Source organism: Protopterus annectens, chromosome 6.part1 (assembly GCF_019279795.1).
Source record: "Protopterus annectens isolate FY-2018-M chromosome 6.part1, PAN1.0, whole genome shotgun sequence".
In the NCBI taxonomy this organism is placed as follows: Eukaryota; Metazoa; Chordata; order Ceratodontiformes; family Protopteridae; genus Protopterus; species Protopterus annectens.
The window spans coordinates 136,245,801-136,262,563 of NC_056738.1; the positions used below are offsets into that span (position 1 = coordinate 136,245,801).

The following is a 16,763-nucleotide window of genomic DNA, read 5'->3' on the forward strand; positions in this document are numbered from 1 at the left end:
GTACTTATTATTAATGACCACCCCTCCAGACATATCTAAAGGACAGTTCCCTGTGCTTTCTCCTATTAACCTGGTGAACTTGGGCATCCTGAAGCAATGTAGCAACTGCCTCATGTACACCGACAACCCTCTCCCCTTACCTCCCAACACTCAGACTTGCAAGAGATGCACTTATATATCCAAACTGGAAGCCACGCATTCTCCAGCCAAGACCGGAATAGCTGGTCAAGAGGAGAAAGTCAGTACTTGCACCACACCACATGGAACACATAGCCCTCCAGTACATACACCAGCACTGCCTTCACATAAAAACACAAACCACACACCCATCTTTGCTGAGGTTTTCAATAAAAATCTACCCAAACAGCAGATCCCTCCAAGGCAGAAATGCACTCAACCACCACAACACAACACTAATCATGAGACACATAACTCTCCTAAACAGTGTGCCACTCAACCAAAGCCCCTAAGGCAAAACAGCATGCCCAACACACTAGTCATAGGTGACTTGATAGTGAGGCACACTGATGTCCCACTCATTAGGTTAAATAAGGAGAAAGTAACAGTCAGCTGCCTGTCAGGTGCCAGGATCCGCCACATAATGCACGCACTCAGGTCCTTCAACAACAGGTACAAATATGACTCTGTTATTGCACATGTGGGGGTGAATGACCTGAGACGTACCTTTCTGGACTACATGAAAAGAGAAATGGACGAGATCTCGGATTATGTAGCCCAGGTGGGTATGACCCTAGCCCTGAGCAGCATCCTACCATCACCCAGAATGATACCACAGTACAAGCAGAAAATGATTGATTTCAACAATTATCTAAATTTCTGGAGTCATTCTAAGGGGATCCAGTATCTGTCTGCATGGGATGTCATGGCTGACAGACCTCGATGCTTTGCTAGAAATTGCCTGCATCTATCACCCCTGGGCTCCCGGATACTGGCCAAGGCTCTTGCCACCCCTTTAGTGCCTTTTTTAGGCGGTGATCCAAAGACCAAATTACCACCATAACAGCTACAAACAAATGCAATCTGAGAGTCATGCTGCTCAACGCTAGAAGTCTAAATCTCAAAATGCACTCGCTCGAAGCACTCCTTAAAATAGAGAATATCGACGTTTGTGCTGTAACAGAGACCTGGTTCAAGGCAGCAGAAAGCACCCCCTGCACTACCAGGTTATAACTCATTCCACACCTTTCGGCCCCAGAACTTGGACTGAAGCTCCAAAGGTGGTGGTGTTTCCATATTCATAAAGGATGGGCACACCTCCAGACTGGTAGCCCAACATAATGCATCAAAGATACTTCAGGTGCAGCTAACATTGGGTAAGACAGTAATTCGGGTCATAGCCTGCTACAGGTCATCAACCATGTCCCAAGACTCACATGCCATGTTCCTAAGCACCCTGAAGGATATTAGGGTCCAACCTAACACTCTCATACTGGGCGACTTCAACTACCCCTCCATTAACTAGGAAAACTACTCATGTACCAATACACTTGCCCAACGCTTCCTGGAATTCATTAATTCCAATGCCCTGGACCAGCTCATTCTTACCCCACTAGAGGTAGCAACATCCTTGACCTGGTCATTACTAACATGGGTGACCACTCTCTACACCAAGAGTCAATTCCTCCCTGGTTAGATCCTACCACAAACTAATCACCTTGGAAATCCACATCCCTATCACCTCCCCCAACACAAAGGTAACCACCATGAAAAACTTCTCCAAAGCTTACTTTCGGCTCCTAAAAACAGAGGTGGCTAACTTCACGGCACTCATGCAAATGGAGAATGCACCAATGCACTGTACGAACACATACACAAATGCATGGATCTTGCCATACCCAACAGAACCAAGACACTCTCCTCCAAAAAAGGAAGCCAATCTGGTGGTCCCCTGCCATAAGCAAACTCTACAACAGAAGGAGGAAACTGATGTAAAATAAGGTGAAGTCCCAAGACCGGAAAAACTGCGTTATCAGCCTCAACAAAAAGTTGAGATCCCTCATCAAATCCTCTAAAGCTAGCTATGAAAACAGAATTGCAGCAGATAGTAAAAACAACCACAAGGCCTTCTATAGCTATGTAAAGAGTCTCCATGGCAATACCTAGATTTGCTCTGAGTTACTGCACAATGGTACCTCCTATACGAGCCAACAGATATTGCCAATATACTGGCGGACAGATTCAGTGCCAACTTTACCCCTCTTTCACCCCAAAAGACCAATAACAATACCAATAGATTGCCAGGCACCCATTATTACTGCTGCACTGGTTAAAACAGCACTATCCAAGGCCAAGAATACAGCTTCGATGGGACCTGACAATATTCCTAGCTGTGTTCTACATGAACTACAGAGTAAACTGGCACCTCACCTGTGTGCCCTGTTCAATCACAGCCTTACCTCAGGCTTTGTCCCTACAGAATGGCGCACTGCTACAGTCATTCCTCTCCACAAAGGATGAGTGACTACAGACCCTGGGAACTATTGCCCCATTAGCATGACGAGTCTGATATGCAAAGCTATGGAACACATCATCATGGACCTAATAAACAAGGATACAGGGACTCTCCAAACTCTGGATCCCACACAGTTTGGTTTTGTGAAGGGTAGATCATGCCTGCTCAACTTGGTCAACTTCGAGTCAGTCATCAGAGCTGTGGATAAAGGGAAGGTGGTTCATAAAGCCTACCTTGATCTGGCCAAGGCCTCTGATACCTTTCCCCACTCAGGAATCATAGAAAAAGTCACTAAACTAGTCATCAACTCCTATATCAGTAGGTGGGTTGCAAACTGGCTCACAGATAGAACTCACAGTGTGAAAGCAGCTGACTCCAAGTCAGACTGCCAACCAGTCATGAGTGGAGTCCCACAGGGTTCAGTCCAGGGTCCTCTCCTGTTTGGTATCTACTTCTCTGAAGTCCAGGCCAACACGGAGGGACTCTGGCTGACAAAATCTGCAGATGATTGCAAGTTGGGAGCTATTATTAACTCCCCGAGTGATGTTCACATACTACAGAAAGGCCTCACTGAGACCGACGACTGGTGGCAGAACCATAGCCTTAAGCTCAATGCCAAAAAACGTGTCATCATCCCCTTTGAGAAAAACCCAGTTCCCATGAATTACCACATCTATGGTAGTCCACTGAACACAGAAGGCATTATAAGAGATCTGGGAACGCAGGTTGACAGCAACCTCTCTTTTGACCACCACATTGCCACTGTAATCAGAAAGCCCTTCTATGTGGCACATCTCATTACTAAGGGTTTTGCATCCAGGAAGAAAGAGGTCATTGTTTCCCTCTACTCTTCCCTCATTAGGCCAATCATCGAGTACAATGCCCTATATGGCATGTACCTCACTATACACCTGCAACAACTGGAGAGGCTGCAAAAGTACCTCACAAAGAGAATCCTAGGCCTTAAACACTTGTCCTACATGCACAGACTCAAAAAAACTCCAACTATTCTCTGTCTGATATTGCCTACTTACAGGCGATCTCTGCTTGACTTACAAAGCCATGTCTGACCCAGCTCTGGTAGAAGTGCTACATTTAAAGAAATCCCAATCCCTCCACACCACATGCTCCAAAGACCTCAACCTCATTACCACAATCAACAGGCCGTGCTGGAGGGACAGGTTCATAACCCAGAGAGTGCTCATGCTATGGAACAGACTTCCCATACATGTCAAACAGAGCAACTCACTGGCCCTCTTCAAGAGAAATCTTGATGAGTGGATGGGAAATAGAAAATTCACCCCGGGGATCACTCCAGTGGCTCTACTCGACAGAGGCACTGGGACCTAAGGTCGGGTGGCATGATGCCAGGGTAATCCTATGCGGTAGGCTTGTAAAGCCTCCAGGGCCATTAGCCTATGAACTTATGAACCTAAGACTTCTTAGCCTTCTTCTTACCTAGCATGAGTATCTCGGGGGTTAAAGGATTCCACTATTGTACCATGGGCCAACTGTCTAAGCTTTGACTTTTCAGATAAATGGCCAGAGAAGGTAAACAGCTTCTGTGTGTCTTAGGCACAAATGCCTTACAGATACTGCCAGAGGTATAGTTGTGGAAAGCATCCAAACAAAAAAAGACAATGTTTGTGATGATCCTTATAGAGAATCTGCCTCCCACACTGACATTTTCCCCTCTTGGATGACATGACCTGCTAGGTAGTGATAAAATACAAGCTCAAGAAAGTTATCTGGTGCTGCAAAATACAGTACATCAACAAAAACTCCAAAACAACAGCATTCAAACTGGCAGCAAAAGAAGTTCTGGGTAGATCCTTCTGTAAGCCCCTTTTATGCCCTATGTTTTTTGTGCGGGAGCATAAATGTGATGTACAGCGGAAACAAGATCTTTTAATCTAGTGTACACCAGCCAAGTGTCGGGCTTCCTGAGAAGAGACATCCCTTGTCTGACCCTTTGTAGACACTCTTAGTGGTAATGATCCACACAAAACAAAAGATGCAGTGCACTAAATGCACTAGGGGTAACAAAATCCATGGAGTAAAACATTCCAGATATTGAAAAGGAACAAACAGGTCAGCCAGGTACACTGATACCCTAAGTAATTTATTAAACCAATTCAACAATAAGAGTGCCAAACAATGCATGACATTGTCAAATTACTAAAAACATCAGCTGGTTTAGCACAGAATACAAAGCTGTCAGATTTAAGAAACGCATTTTCGTCCTCCAAAGTACATGAAGGACTTCATCAGAATAATTCAATGTACTCCAGTAATTAAATACACAAAATAAATCACGTAATAAATTACACAATCCAAAAAGTTAAAGTAAAATTGCAGTTTAAAAATATCTTTAGTTAACATATTTGATATGAAAGTCCCTACCAACAGTTAAAACCAATGGGATGTAAGTAAACATAACTGATAGTTGTTTTACTGATTCTGACTACTGCAGTTGCTACATGTATTTCTTTTTTACAATTTCCTTAAATTCTTAGACTCTATTCTAATCCAAAGGGAGAGGGAGATTTATTACACTCAAACAATCTCAAATAAAGACTCACATGCAGACTTACATAATACAGAATATGTGTAAGGTGCTTACTGGGTGTCCAGGAGATTAAGAGTTGCCCACAAGAATGATTATGGTACAGTCAGCTCACAAAGGTGAGGGACCTAAAGATGGCATGTGCCTGGCATCAAATCCAGGTCCTTAAAGATGAGATCCTCTACCTATGACTTAAGCTCTCACCAAGTATCAAACAAGCATTCAGGATTTCACTCCTGGGCCAATGCCCCTGGATTAAACTTATTCAATGGCCCCAGTACAATCGTTAGTCAAGGGGAGAAGGGTGTCTAGGAGAAGAAGCTTCATTGCCAAGTTCAGTGATTGAAAACTGGGTGATTCAAGGGTTACTCCCTTAGGTCAGGTTGGACATCCACAGGCCTGAGCTGTTGACCAGGGGAGGAATGCAGCAAGCAGCATAGAACAAACCTCTAAAGGTAGGAGCCAGGGATGCATTTCTGCCCGGCTTCTAGTCCAGTGCCCCTTCAAGGAACCAAAATGTGGACAACACTCTTCTAACTGAGGTTATTCCTTCACATGCAAATACCAAAAGGCCTCAGAAGATTCAGACGTACTTTTAGAAAGCTGGGGTCTAAAGCAATGCTTTGAATTATGTTTTCAGTAATGAAAATTCAGCTTCCTCCACAGTACATGGCAGGGACACTCCCACTGGTTTTGTGGCGACTTTCAATCTTCTATAACAACCAGACTGGCTGAGTTCATAATTTACATTAGTTTCAGTTGGCCCAAAAAAAAAAATAAAGAAAGGGGTATGCAAATGAAAGAACTTTTGCTGATGGCAGTAAGGACAAAGATATATAGTATGACAGCAGCAAAAAAATAAACAGGAGGTGCAAAGAAGGAAAGGACTTATGTAATCAGCATGTGGCAGCTTGGCATGTATTATCACAAATGTGTGTCCATTCCTCAGTGTAAGAACCACTGGAAAAAAAGATATCATGTTTTAAGTACTAGGATGGATTTAACCATTGTACCAGTCAAGGAAAGTGCTTACTACAAGATTCACAGATACATGGTATAATGCCCCTGTACCTCCTGAGAATGTCACCAAGTTTTGGCAGCAAACAGAAAAACATTTCTGTCAGTCCCTGTGCATAGATAATGAAGATGATTACTTGGTCATTGTCCTTTGATTTTACATCTTCCTTACAATTAAATGAAGAACAGGACAGTCATGATGGAAGCAAACAATTTTGTTTCCATTTTCATCAATTTCTGAATGAGAAGTATTACTTCTAAGATATTGTATTGGCTTATTCTGAAGTCCTCAATAAATTCTAGGTAGAACATTCATGACCTAGTGCCATATTTAAGTCTTAAGCAAAATAAATGTTAATTAGGAGTTGCCATATGCTTATTCTTAGATGTGGGGTATATACTTTTAAATGCCAATGAGCTAGGTACTGTGGTTACCACATCATGGAGTACACAGCTGTAATACAGAATTCAGTGAAATTTAAACCCCAAGAATGTAGCAACGCATATACTGCCTCTCACTCTAATTTATTATGCCTATTGACATGGCACAATGTCATAGTGGACAAAACATATGGAAAACTGAGGAAATTCAGCTATAGAAGGAAGAAATGAATTTGCTGTCAACTATCAGTGTTTGGAACTACTACAGTGGCATAATTCTCAGTGTAAATATGGCTTAGAGGTTTGTTTGCGTCTTTCAGCTTTTCCCAGTTAGGGGTCGCCACAGCGGAATTCCGGTCCGCTAATGATTGGCAGTTGATTTTTACGTACCGGCTTGCCAGGCCTGACGCACAACCTTCAACGAAGGTACACCCATTCACGCATGTCTCCACGCAGAAGACGCTCTAGCTGAGAATCGAACCGGACAGCATCTTACTGTGAGTCAACAACGCTTCCGCAGCACCACCACCGCAGGTAAATACGGCTTAGAGGTACTGCCCTGAAATACTTGTGCTTCAAGAAGGAAACCTGGCTGAAATCTGCAAGAAAGTTGAGTTATTCATTAATGCAAGTGAATAAGCTGAGAAACCTGAGGTAGTGTGGTATGCTACATTTCTACGTGCTGCTCAGGAAGAAGCTATACATTTATTTGACTATTACTTATTTATTAATTTTGCCTGATAAGGAGAAAGATGACACAGAAATACTAGGAAAAATATTTAATAATTACTGTCAGACCAGAAGGAACTAGTCATTTATTTGACAACTATTCTTCACAACAGTGCAAGTTCATACAAGAGATTATAGTTATATCTGTTACTAACATGAAAAATACAAACACAGAATTCGGTGAGCTACATGATCCCCTAATAGGAGTATAATCTGTGGTGCAAAAATAAAGAAACAAGAGGAGGGCCAATACGAAAAACATCAACCTAATCAAAAACAATAACTGTGCGTAGAGTAAGAGAAACTATTATCAAATATTATCAAAATAAATAAATGACAGCAAGGACCAAGTTTAAAAAATAACTGATGAAAAAGCAGATGAACAAAATCAAGCAAGAGTAAAACAGCATTGCAAAAATAAGAAACAAAATAAATTTGAAAGAAAAAAACACAAAGCAATGCACTGTAAGAAGGAGTGCATGTGACATGGAAGTGGCCATCATTTTAACTAAGACTTGCAGCAGGTTTGGCTATGAGCACAGGAAACATCATCCATCACTCAGTCAAGCTTACAGGATCTGTGACAGTAAATGATATCTTTATAAAATGTATAAATGGAAAACAAGTAAGCTCAAAAGAATTGTCATGTTGTTGCAATGAAATAAGAAACTGAACTGCTTGGGTAGTGCTAAAATGAAAAGCCTTGATCATGTGAACTCTGAAAATGCCTCTGATGAATCTAAATCAGTGAAATAACAGTCCAAGGCAAACTGCTGGAAATAAATACTGAAACTTAGCAGATTGGTGAATTTAAACCATATACAGATGTAAAGTATAATATTTTGCCAGAAGATACTTCTAAAGCTTTCAGCTGGGAAATACTCAGCAGTGAACTGTGTATATCCTGTTAACCAGTTTGGTCAGTGGGTAACACCATTAAGGCCAGAAACCGCTGACATATGACTGCACATCGTAAAAGTTTTTTTTTCTCAAATAGTTCCACTTAAAGAATTGAATTCTCATAATATTTTGGAGACTGGGTTTTACGAGGAGCTAGGGATGGTAAAAAGAATCAGCCATGTTAAAAAATCAATTATACTATTGCAGAAATATATATGGTACTGGCAAAACATTTACTATGACATCCTGCATGATTAAACTGAGCTGTTTACAGGTTTAGGAAACTTGTTCATAGGTGTGTACTAGGCTAAAGCCCCTGGAGCCTTTACAAACCTAGCCCACAGGATTACCCTGACATCATGCCACCCAACCTTAGTCCCCAGTGCCCCTGTCGAGTAGAGCCACTGGAGTGATCTCCAGGGTGAATTTTCTATTTCCCATCTACTCATCAAGGTTTCTTTTGAAGAGGGCCAGTGAGGTGCTCTGTTTGACATGTATGGGAATTCTATTCCATAGCAAAGCCAGTCTTTGGGTTATAAACCTGTCCCTCCAGCATGTTCTGTTGATTGTGGTAATGAGGTTGAGGTCACTGGAGCATGTGGTGCAGAGAGACTGTGATTTTTTTAGATGTAGCACTTCTAACAGAGCTGGCTCAGACATGGCTTTGTATGTCAAGCAGAGATTGCCTCTAAGTAGGTGATATGAGACAGAGAATAGTTGGAGTTTTTTGAGTCTGTCCATATAGGACAAGTGTTTAAGGCCTAGGATCCTCTTTGTGAGGTACTTTTGCGGCCTCTCCAGTTGTTGCAGGTGTCTAGTGAGGTACATGCCAAATGGGGAATTGTACTCGATGACTGGCCTAATGAGGGAAGAGTAAAGGGAGACAATGACCTCTTTCTTCCTGGATGCAAAACCCTTAGTAATGAAATGTGCCACATAGAAGGACTTTCTGACCACAGTGGCAATGTGGTGGTCAAAAGAGAGGCTGCTGTCAACCTGTGTTCCCAAATCTCTTATAAAACCTTCTGTGTTCAGTGGACTACCATCCATGTGGTAATTCATGGGAACTGGGTTTTTCCCAAAGGGGATGACAATTTTTTGGCACTGAGCTTAAGGCCATGGTTCTGACACCAGTTGTTGGTCTCAGTGAGGCTTTTTTGTAGGATGTGAACATCACTTGGGGAGTTAATAATAGCTCCCAACTTGCAATCTTCTGTGAACTTTGTCAGCCAGTGATCCTTTGTGTTGGCCTGGACTTCAGAGAAGTGGATACCAAACAGGAGAGTTCCCAGGACCGAACCCTGTGGTACTCCACTCATGACTGTTCGGCAGTCTGACTTGGAGTCGGCTACTTTCACACTGTGGGCTCTATGTGTGAGCCAGTTTGCAACCCACCTAGAGATATAGGGGATGATGCCTAGATTAGTGAGTTTTTCTGTGATTCCTGAATGCAGAATGGTATCAAACGCCTTGGCCAGATCAAGGTAGGCTGTATGAACCACGTTGCCTTCATCCACAGCTCTGGTGACTGACTCAAAGATGTCGACCAAGTTGAGCAGGCTTGATCTACCTTTCACAAAACCAAACTGTGTGGGATCCAAAGTTTGGAGATTCCCTATATCCTTGTTTATTAGGTCATGATGACGTGTTTCATAGCTTTGCATATCAGACTCGTCAGGCTAATGGGGCCATAGTTCCCAGGCTCTGTAGTTGCTCCTCCTTTGTGGAGAGGGATGACTGTAGCAGTGCGCCATTTGGTAGAGACAAAGCCTGAGGTGAGGCTGTGATTGAACAGGGCACACAGGTGAGGTGCCAATTCACTCTGAAGTTCATGTAGAACACAGCCAGGGATATTGTCAGGTCCCATCGAAGCTGTATTCTTGGCCTTGGACAGTGCTGTATTAACCTGTGCAGCAGTAATACTGGGTGCCTGGCAATCTACCGATATTGTGATTGGTCCTTTGGGGGGGTGGGAGAGGGGTAAAGTTGGCACTGAATTTGTTGGCCAGTATATTGGCAATATCTGTTGGCTCAGTATCAGAGGTACCACTGTGCAGTAGCTCAGAGCAAACCTGGGTATTGCCGTGGAGATTCTTTACATAACTATAGAAGGCATTGTGGTTGTCTTGACTATCTGCCTCAATTCTGTTTTCATAGCTAGCTTTAGAGGATTTGATGAGGGATCTTAACTTTTTGTTGAGGCTGATAAGGGAGTTTTTCCAGTCTTGGGACTTCACCTTATTCTGCATCAGTTTCTTCCTTCTGTTGTAGAGTTTGTTTATGGCAGGTGATCACCAGATTGGCTTTCTTTTTTTGGAGGAGAGCATCTTGATTCTATTGGGTATGGCGAGGTCCATGCATTTGTGTACATGTTTGTACAGTGCATTGGTGTATGATTTGGCAGTCATGCAACTATTCTCCATTTGCATGGGTGCCATGAAGTTAGCCACCTCTGTTTTAGGAGCCCTAAGTTAGCTTTGGAGAAGTTTTTCATAGTGGTTACCTTTGCGGGGATGGGGGTGGGTGGGTGAGAGGGATGTGGATTTCCAGGGTGATAAGTTTGTGGTCAAATCTAACCAGGGAAGAGGAAACGTTGGGCAAGTGTATTGGCACATGAGTAGTTTTCCCAGTTAATGGAGGGGTAGATGAAGTCACCCAGTATGACAGTGTTAGGTTGGACCCTAATATTCTCCAATATGCTCAGGAACATGGAGTGTGAGTCTTGGGACATTGTTGGGGACCTATAGCAGGCTACGATCTGAATCGCTGTCTTACCCAGTGTTAGCTGCACCTGAAGTATCTCTGATGCATTATGTTGGGCTACCAGTCTGGAGGTGTGTGCATCCTTTATGAATATGGAAACAGCACCACCTTTGGAGCTTCGGTCTAAGTTCTGGGGTCGAAAGGTGTGGAATGAGTTATAGCCTGGTAGTGCAGGGGTGCTTTCTGCTGCCTTGAACCAGGTTTCTGTTACAGCACAAATGTCGATGTTCTCCATTTTAAGGAGTGCTTCGAGCGAGTGCATTTTCTGATTTAGACATCTACCGCTGAGCAGCATGACCCACAGATTGCATTTGTTTGTAGCTGTTACGGTGATAATTTGGTCTTTGGAACACTGCCTAAAAAATGCACTAAAGGGGTGGCAAGAGCCTTCGCCAGTATCCAGATGTCCAGGCGTGTCAAGAAAATATCATGGGCAAATAAAGCATGATGCATTAGGTGTCATCAAAAAGCAATCACAGTCAGCAGAAAGAGTGAATAGTATTGGCAATGCTAAGAACAAAGACAATATTTACATTTATATTGATCTGAATATTGTGGTTTTACAGACATTACATATTGCTTGCAGTTGATAAACTGGTCTCAAGAATGCCAAACTATAAGTTTTACTCAGTATTATACACAAATCAGGGCTTTTGGCAGTTACGGCTATTTAACATGAAATAAGGTACACATTCCTTAAAGATTTGTCTGATGTTTCATTAGGGCTAAAGGACTTACCAAGCACTATTCACCAGATAACTGATGGCTTAAAAGGAGTTGTAAACAAAACTGACTATCTGTTAGTATGAGGTCATACATCATATCTCTTAACTGTACAAATTTTCGCAGAATGTCCAGATTTTTGCCTTATATGTTTGGTCCATTTTTCATAAAACTGTGGCTTTCTGGTAAATTAGTGGCAAATCATTAAAGACTGAAGTTAGAAAATAATGATAGACATTTGAGTTTTAGACTTCATACCCTTCAGAAAATTCATGCTAATGCAAAACCTGTTATTCTGTCAACTTTCTAAGTCTGTAAAAGCAATATTTCAAAATTGTCACTATTTGTATACACTTTTTTATGGCTTTGTCCAGGTTTCTTACTCTAAGAGGTTCAGATGTATGTCATACATGAGAAAAGCATTAGAAGAGACTGAAGAAGCTGACTGATACAGTGAAACAGCAAAATTTCAGGTTACAGAATGAAACAATGCAATTTCAATCTCAACAACAGCTAATGCAAATTCACTGACAAGTATGAAATATGAGGGTCATATCCTAGTCAGAAGGTCTGCAACCTGATCAAAAAAAAAATTCCAAGCAACTGGGTAAATACTAAAAGGTAAAAAGCTGCACCTAAGATGTCTGAGAAAATAATGCCACTAAGATGGTGATTCCCATTTTTGATGACACAAACTCTCAAAGTCAATTGTAGACACATATGTATTTGTTTTCTAGCTGGGTAGGAGATATTTATTTTAGTTATAATATATAATTTGGTATGGATCATAGTAATATACAATTTACTCAAACTGTAATTAAAAAAAGTCAAATTTGAGAGATGATGCCATGAGTAGATTATTTTTTAATCGGTTGACCAACAGCTATGTGGGTTGTGTATGCAACTGAACTGGGGAGTATGCAGCATTAAACTTCTGGTTAAGTCAGAGAGACAGAATACCTAAGTGGATGTGAGTTTTCACATATCTTCCAGCATAATATAATTAAGCAAAGCACCAGTGCAGGGAGTGGATAAGTCATATATTTTTCATAGTGAGTGGTATTGTTTGGTTATGAACCTTTCATATAGCATTAGCATTATACAATTGTATTATTACAAAAAAAACTTTTACTATTTTAAAGTGGTGGCATAATATAATGCAAACACCATTCCTTACTCATTTGTACTAATTTCATTTGGTGGTTTGGCTTAGCAACATCCTGTACATGTGAACTTCCTGGTACATGGTGACACATTTGCAGTAAATTACACAGACACACTTGGAGCCAGTGTATGCCTGGCACAGTAATGATGTGTAACACATGACAGTCAAGTTGTGATATTAACAAAGGTGTAATATGGAAAGGTTGCTGTTTTTGTGACATTTGAAAAAAGGTGTCTCAGATATTTTTCTATGCTTAGTGGCAATGAAAAATGGTGGACGTTATTTTAAAGTTTCAGTAGCCATACTCCATAATGATTTATGTTTTAATGTGGGTACCAAAATGGGGAAGGAATACTGGGTTTTGCCTCACAAATGGACTGCAGTCCACTTCAGTGGAAGGTAAAACTTGTTTTTTTTAATAAAATTTGTATTTTGTGTGCCGATACTGCACTACAGAACACATTTTTTTACACAGGAGTTGTACACTACATTCTGTACATTCCTATCATTTATCAAGGGGTGACAGCTTCAGTTGCTGAACTACAAGACGGTAAGATTCAGAAAGCTGATACTAAATCATCTAACCATAAAGTGCTGACTTCTACATGATTATTAACTCAAACAGAACCAAATTTACTGCATTACTGAAGTTGGAATATTGTACTTATAGGAAAAATGAGCCCCTGCAATATTTTGTACAGTTGTCATTTTATTGCCAAAGTTTTAAGTGCTAATGTTTTGTGTCCAGCATTCTGCATTACCTTTTTTGCATTAACAAATTGTTATGCATCCTTGTTTGGTCAAAGCAGTGTCTTCTACAATTATCTTCAAATGTGCCTCAGTCAACAATGTGACAACACTGAAATCTGTAATTGTAGTAAAATATATTTACACTTGAAGTACTTTCTGGAAAGAAGTTGCTAGCTAAAAGCATAAATAAGCATTTTATCAAAGTCTACACCATGGTTCCACTTACTTGCTGATCCAATGAATTTTGAATAGGCATCATATGTGATTAATGGAATCGGCAAGTCTCTGAAGTAAAGTTTAAGTGCCCCTGTGATTATATTAATATCTTCATACATTTTCACAGAAATGTCTGCTTTCTCCCCATCTATAACAAACAAAAGTATGGATAATGTTTCAATTATTCATCTGGGAGGTAGTATTGCTAAAAGGTCTGAAAGGACTTGAATACAGCTAGAAGTATCATTTTAACACCAGTTAATGTAATACAGTACTATATGACAAGTGATGATAAATCTAATTCAGTTAGCACCTTCTATGCAGAAAAACAATGCTGTCAGTTGCCTGGTCTAAATCTGACTAATGAAAGCTTTACTGTCTTGCCATTTCTGCACAGAATAAATTACTGCACTCCGCAAGGATAAATCTGTCACAGGTGAAGTATTACAAAGAGCCCTTTTAACCACACCTTCAGTGATTCCAGAATCTGCAATGAAACAAATTTGCATGTTTGGCAGTGACACAAAGTAGAAAAAAAAAAAAAAACACTGATAACTAACCATCTGCATACACTTTTGATAAATTTAGCTGCATAGTTCCGCCTCTCATTTACTTGTACAACAGTCCTGAAAATACAGCAGGTATGCATCTGTTGATATTAAATGACAGCAATGCATGTACTGAAATCATTCTAGTAAGTCACAATGAGAGCAAGCAAAAAATGTGCATAATGTGGTACATCAGGTGAACTTTATGAGCCAAAAGAAAAAAACAACTTGCTGGACCCTATTTTTAACATTTCAGTAACTATATTCTCTTCTGCTTTATGTTTCACTGCATCATCTGAAAAATGCATTTTGACCTGAACAGGGGGAAAAAAAGTGCAAATTCTGAGGGAAAATACTATTTAATTTTAGATTTGAGGCTGAGTCATGATTACACCTTTCGGGATTTTCAACACTAGGAACCCAAGCAACATTTTAAGATACACTTTTAAGGATGCTACTGCATGTGACAAAAATATTCATATCTAATGCAGAAGGCAATTTGGCAAAGCAAAAATAAAATTTTCCTTTAGGGTTTAAAAGTGCAATTTGATTTGATGAGAAGCTATATATTTATTTTATTTATTTATTTTACATTTGTTTACCGGGATGGTCCGACTGGGACAGTGCCCATTTTCAGCAGAGGCCCAGGGAGAAAAGCTCCAGTCTAAGCTTACATACAAACTATCACAACAAGTAATAGAAATTATAAAAAAAAATTGACAAAAAATGAGTGTTAACACATTTACAGGATAAAAATGTAAAAAACAAAAATATATACATAGTGTCAAATAGAACAAGACTATAAACACTTGAATATAGACAAATATATAACAAATCACATTCACCAAGAACCACATAAATGACTAGAAGCTTTAGGGGAAAATGTACTTTGCTGAAGTTATGAGTTCATATCTGCCAACTTGCAACTTTGGCATTTCTCAGTATCTTTTGTCATGACTTTGACATTTTCATATCATGGTGCAACATTATAAATTACATTAGTAGTTAAACTGAATTTGTGCTAAAGATCATCTTGTGCTGTGATAGAACTATGTAATAATGGTTCCAGTATTTAAACAGCAAGGCCTCAAATATAGTATATTAAAATAAAGCTAAATATATCAAGAAATGGTCAGGTTATGATAATTTTTTGACAGACTCAGTACAGAAAAGATAACTTGGAAACTACACTGAAAAATAATTTGAAGCTTTACCCCATTCTATGCTCTACTCACAAAGAATCAAAAAGTGGCCCTGGCTCTGTTACAAGGGCCACATAGTGCTACAAGGGAAGCAGTGGTAGTTACATCCCTAGTGGAAGGGTCAGTGGGCATTGCAAAACATAAATCTATTAGTCTTTTGTTATACTCAGAAACTGACAACATAAAAACACCATTTTATTTTGGGTAACTAGAAGTGTCCAGATATGAGGCATTGATTCTTGGGGATATGCAAACTTTAAAGCCTTTATGTCACACACTAAGTGTGAATTCTGATTGGCATAAACAGGTCAAGATGAAGGTTTTCTTTCAACGTTTGTTTACATAAACTGCATTATCAGATTACAAACAGTATTCTTCGTTTTGTTTACCAGCTCCAAGCACTGGCAGACTGGGTGATTTTTATTTATTTATTCATATATACACACACACCACCCAAATGCAGTTAAGAAAACTGAGCAAAAGACTCATGGCATTATCAGTTCTATCAGGTAAGGTCCTATGCACAGCTCTCTAAGTTATTTATAATTGCCAGCTGACTCATAAGTTGTTTTCTTGCTCTTCCATAAATGCAATGAAATGTCTAGCTTCAGTTCTTCCATTAAGTAGATTTCTAAGTGATGGCTCACTAAACAGAACTACTGTTAAAGATGCATCCTCCACTAAGTAGTGAAAATTGAGTTATTTGTTTTGATTTCAATTTCCATACCACTCTGTTTACTTCACAAATGTTTTTAGAGTGGCATGATTTATGTGACAACCAAAAATGCAAGTGTATCAGATCTGTTTTGATGGCTACCCACATAAGTTGGAGTATTGTTCTCCTCAGCTGAGTAAAGTGTGTGTTAGTCAATAAAGACTTAAGCTGAATGGTTCTCGTGGGATCTACAAGGACAGGACTGATTTTTTAGTATAGCTCTTCTGACGATCTATCCTGCTGGAAGACTTGAGTTCCATATCAGTGACGCAAAATCTGTCACACTCTTCTCATTCAGTCTGAAAGGACTGCAGTTGAATAGGTGTCGAAATTTCAGAAGAGGGGAAATTACACCTATTTCTTTATTTTCATCAGGACTGTGTATTTTTAACAGTGTGTGTCAGGCTGCTGATATCTTCCCTTACTCTTTACAGAGTTGAGTGTCTTAACAATGTATCAGACTATTGCTGACTTTCCCCATTTTTACTTGATGTATACTAATACCACATACTGACTGTGCTCACGCCCCAAAGCAACTTCCACAGTGACCTGAACTGGGGGAATCTTGACCTATTATGACATCATATGTTAAATTAAAAACTATTGTGACAGAAT

General features: G+C 40.2%; 1 protein-coding gene across 4 annotated transcripts in view; it reads right to left on the bottom strand.

Annotated features, from left to right (window-relative positions):
* CHN1 (chimerin 1) overlaps window positions 1-16,763 on the bottom strand; it is a 1,979,161-nt gene that overhangs the window by 77,814 nt on the left and 1,884,584 nt on the right. For 3 of the 4 annotated variants that reach the window (XM_044075564.1, XM_044075562.1, XM_044075566.1), the window contains one exon: window positions 13,694-13,831. The exons of the other annotated variant lie outside the window; for it this stretch is intronic. In XM_044075564.1, the coding sequence (XP_043931499.1) occupies window positions 13,694-13,831 (138 nt within the window). The remainder of the gene's footprint in view (window positions 1-13,693; window positions 13,832-16,763) is intronic. 4 annotated transcript variants of the gene reach the window in all.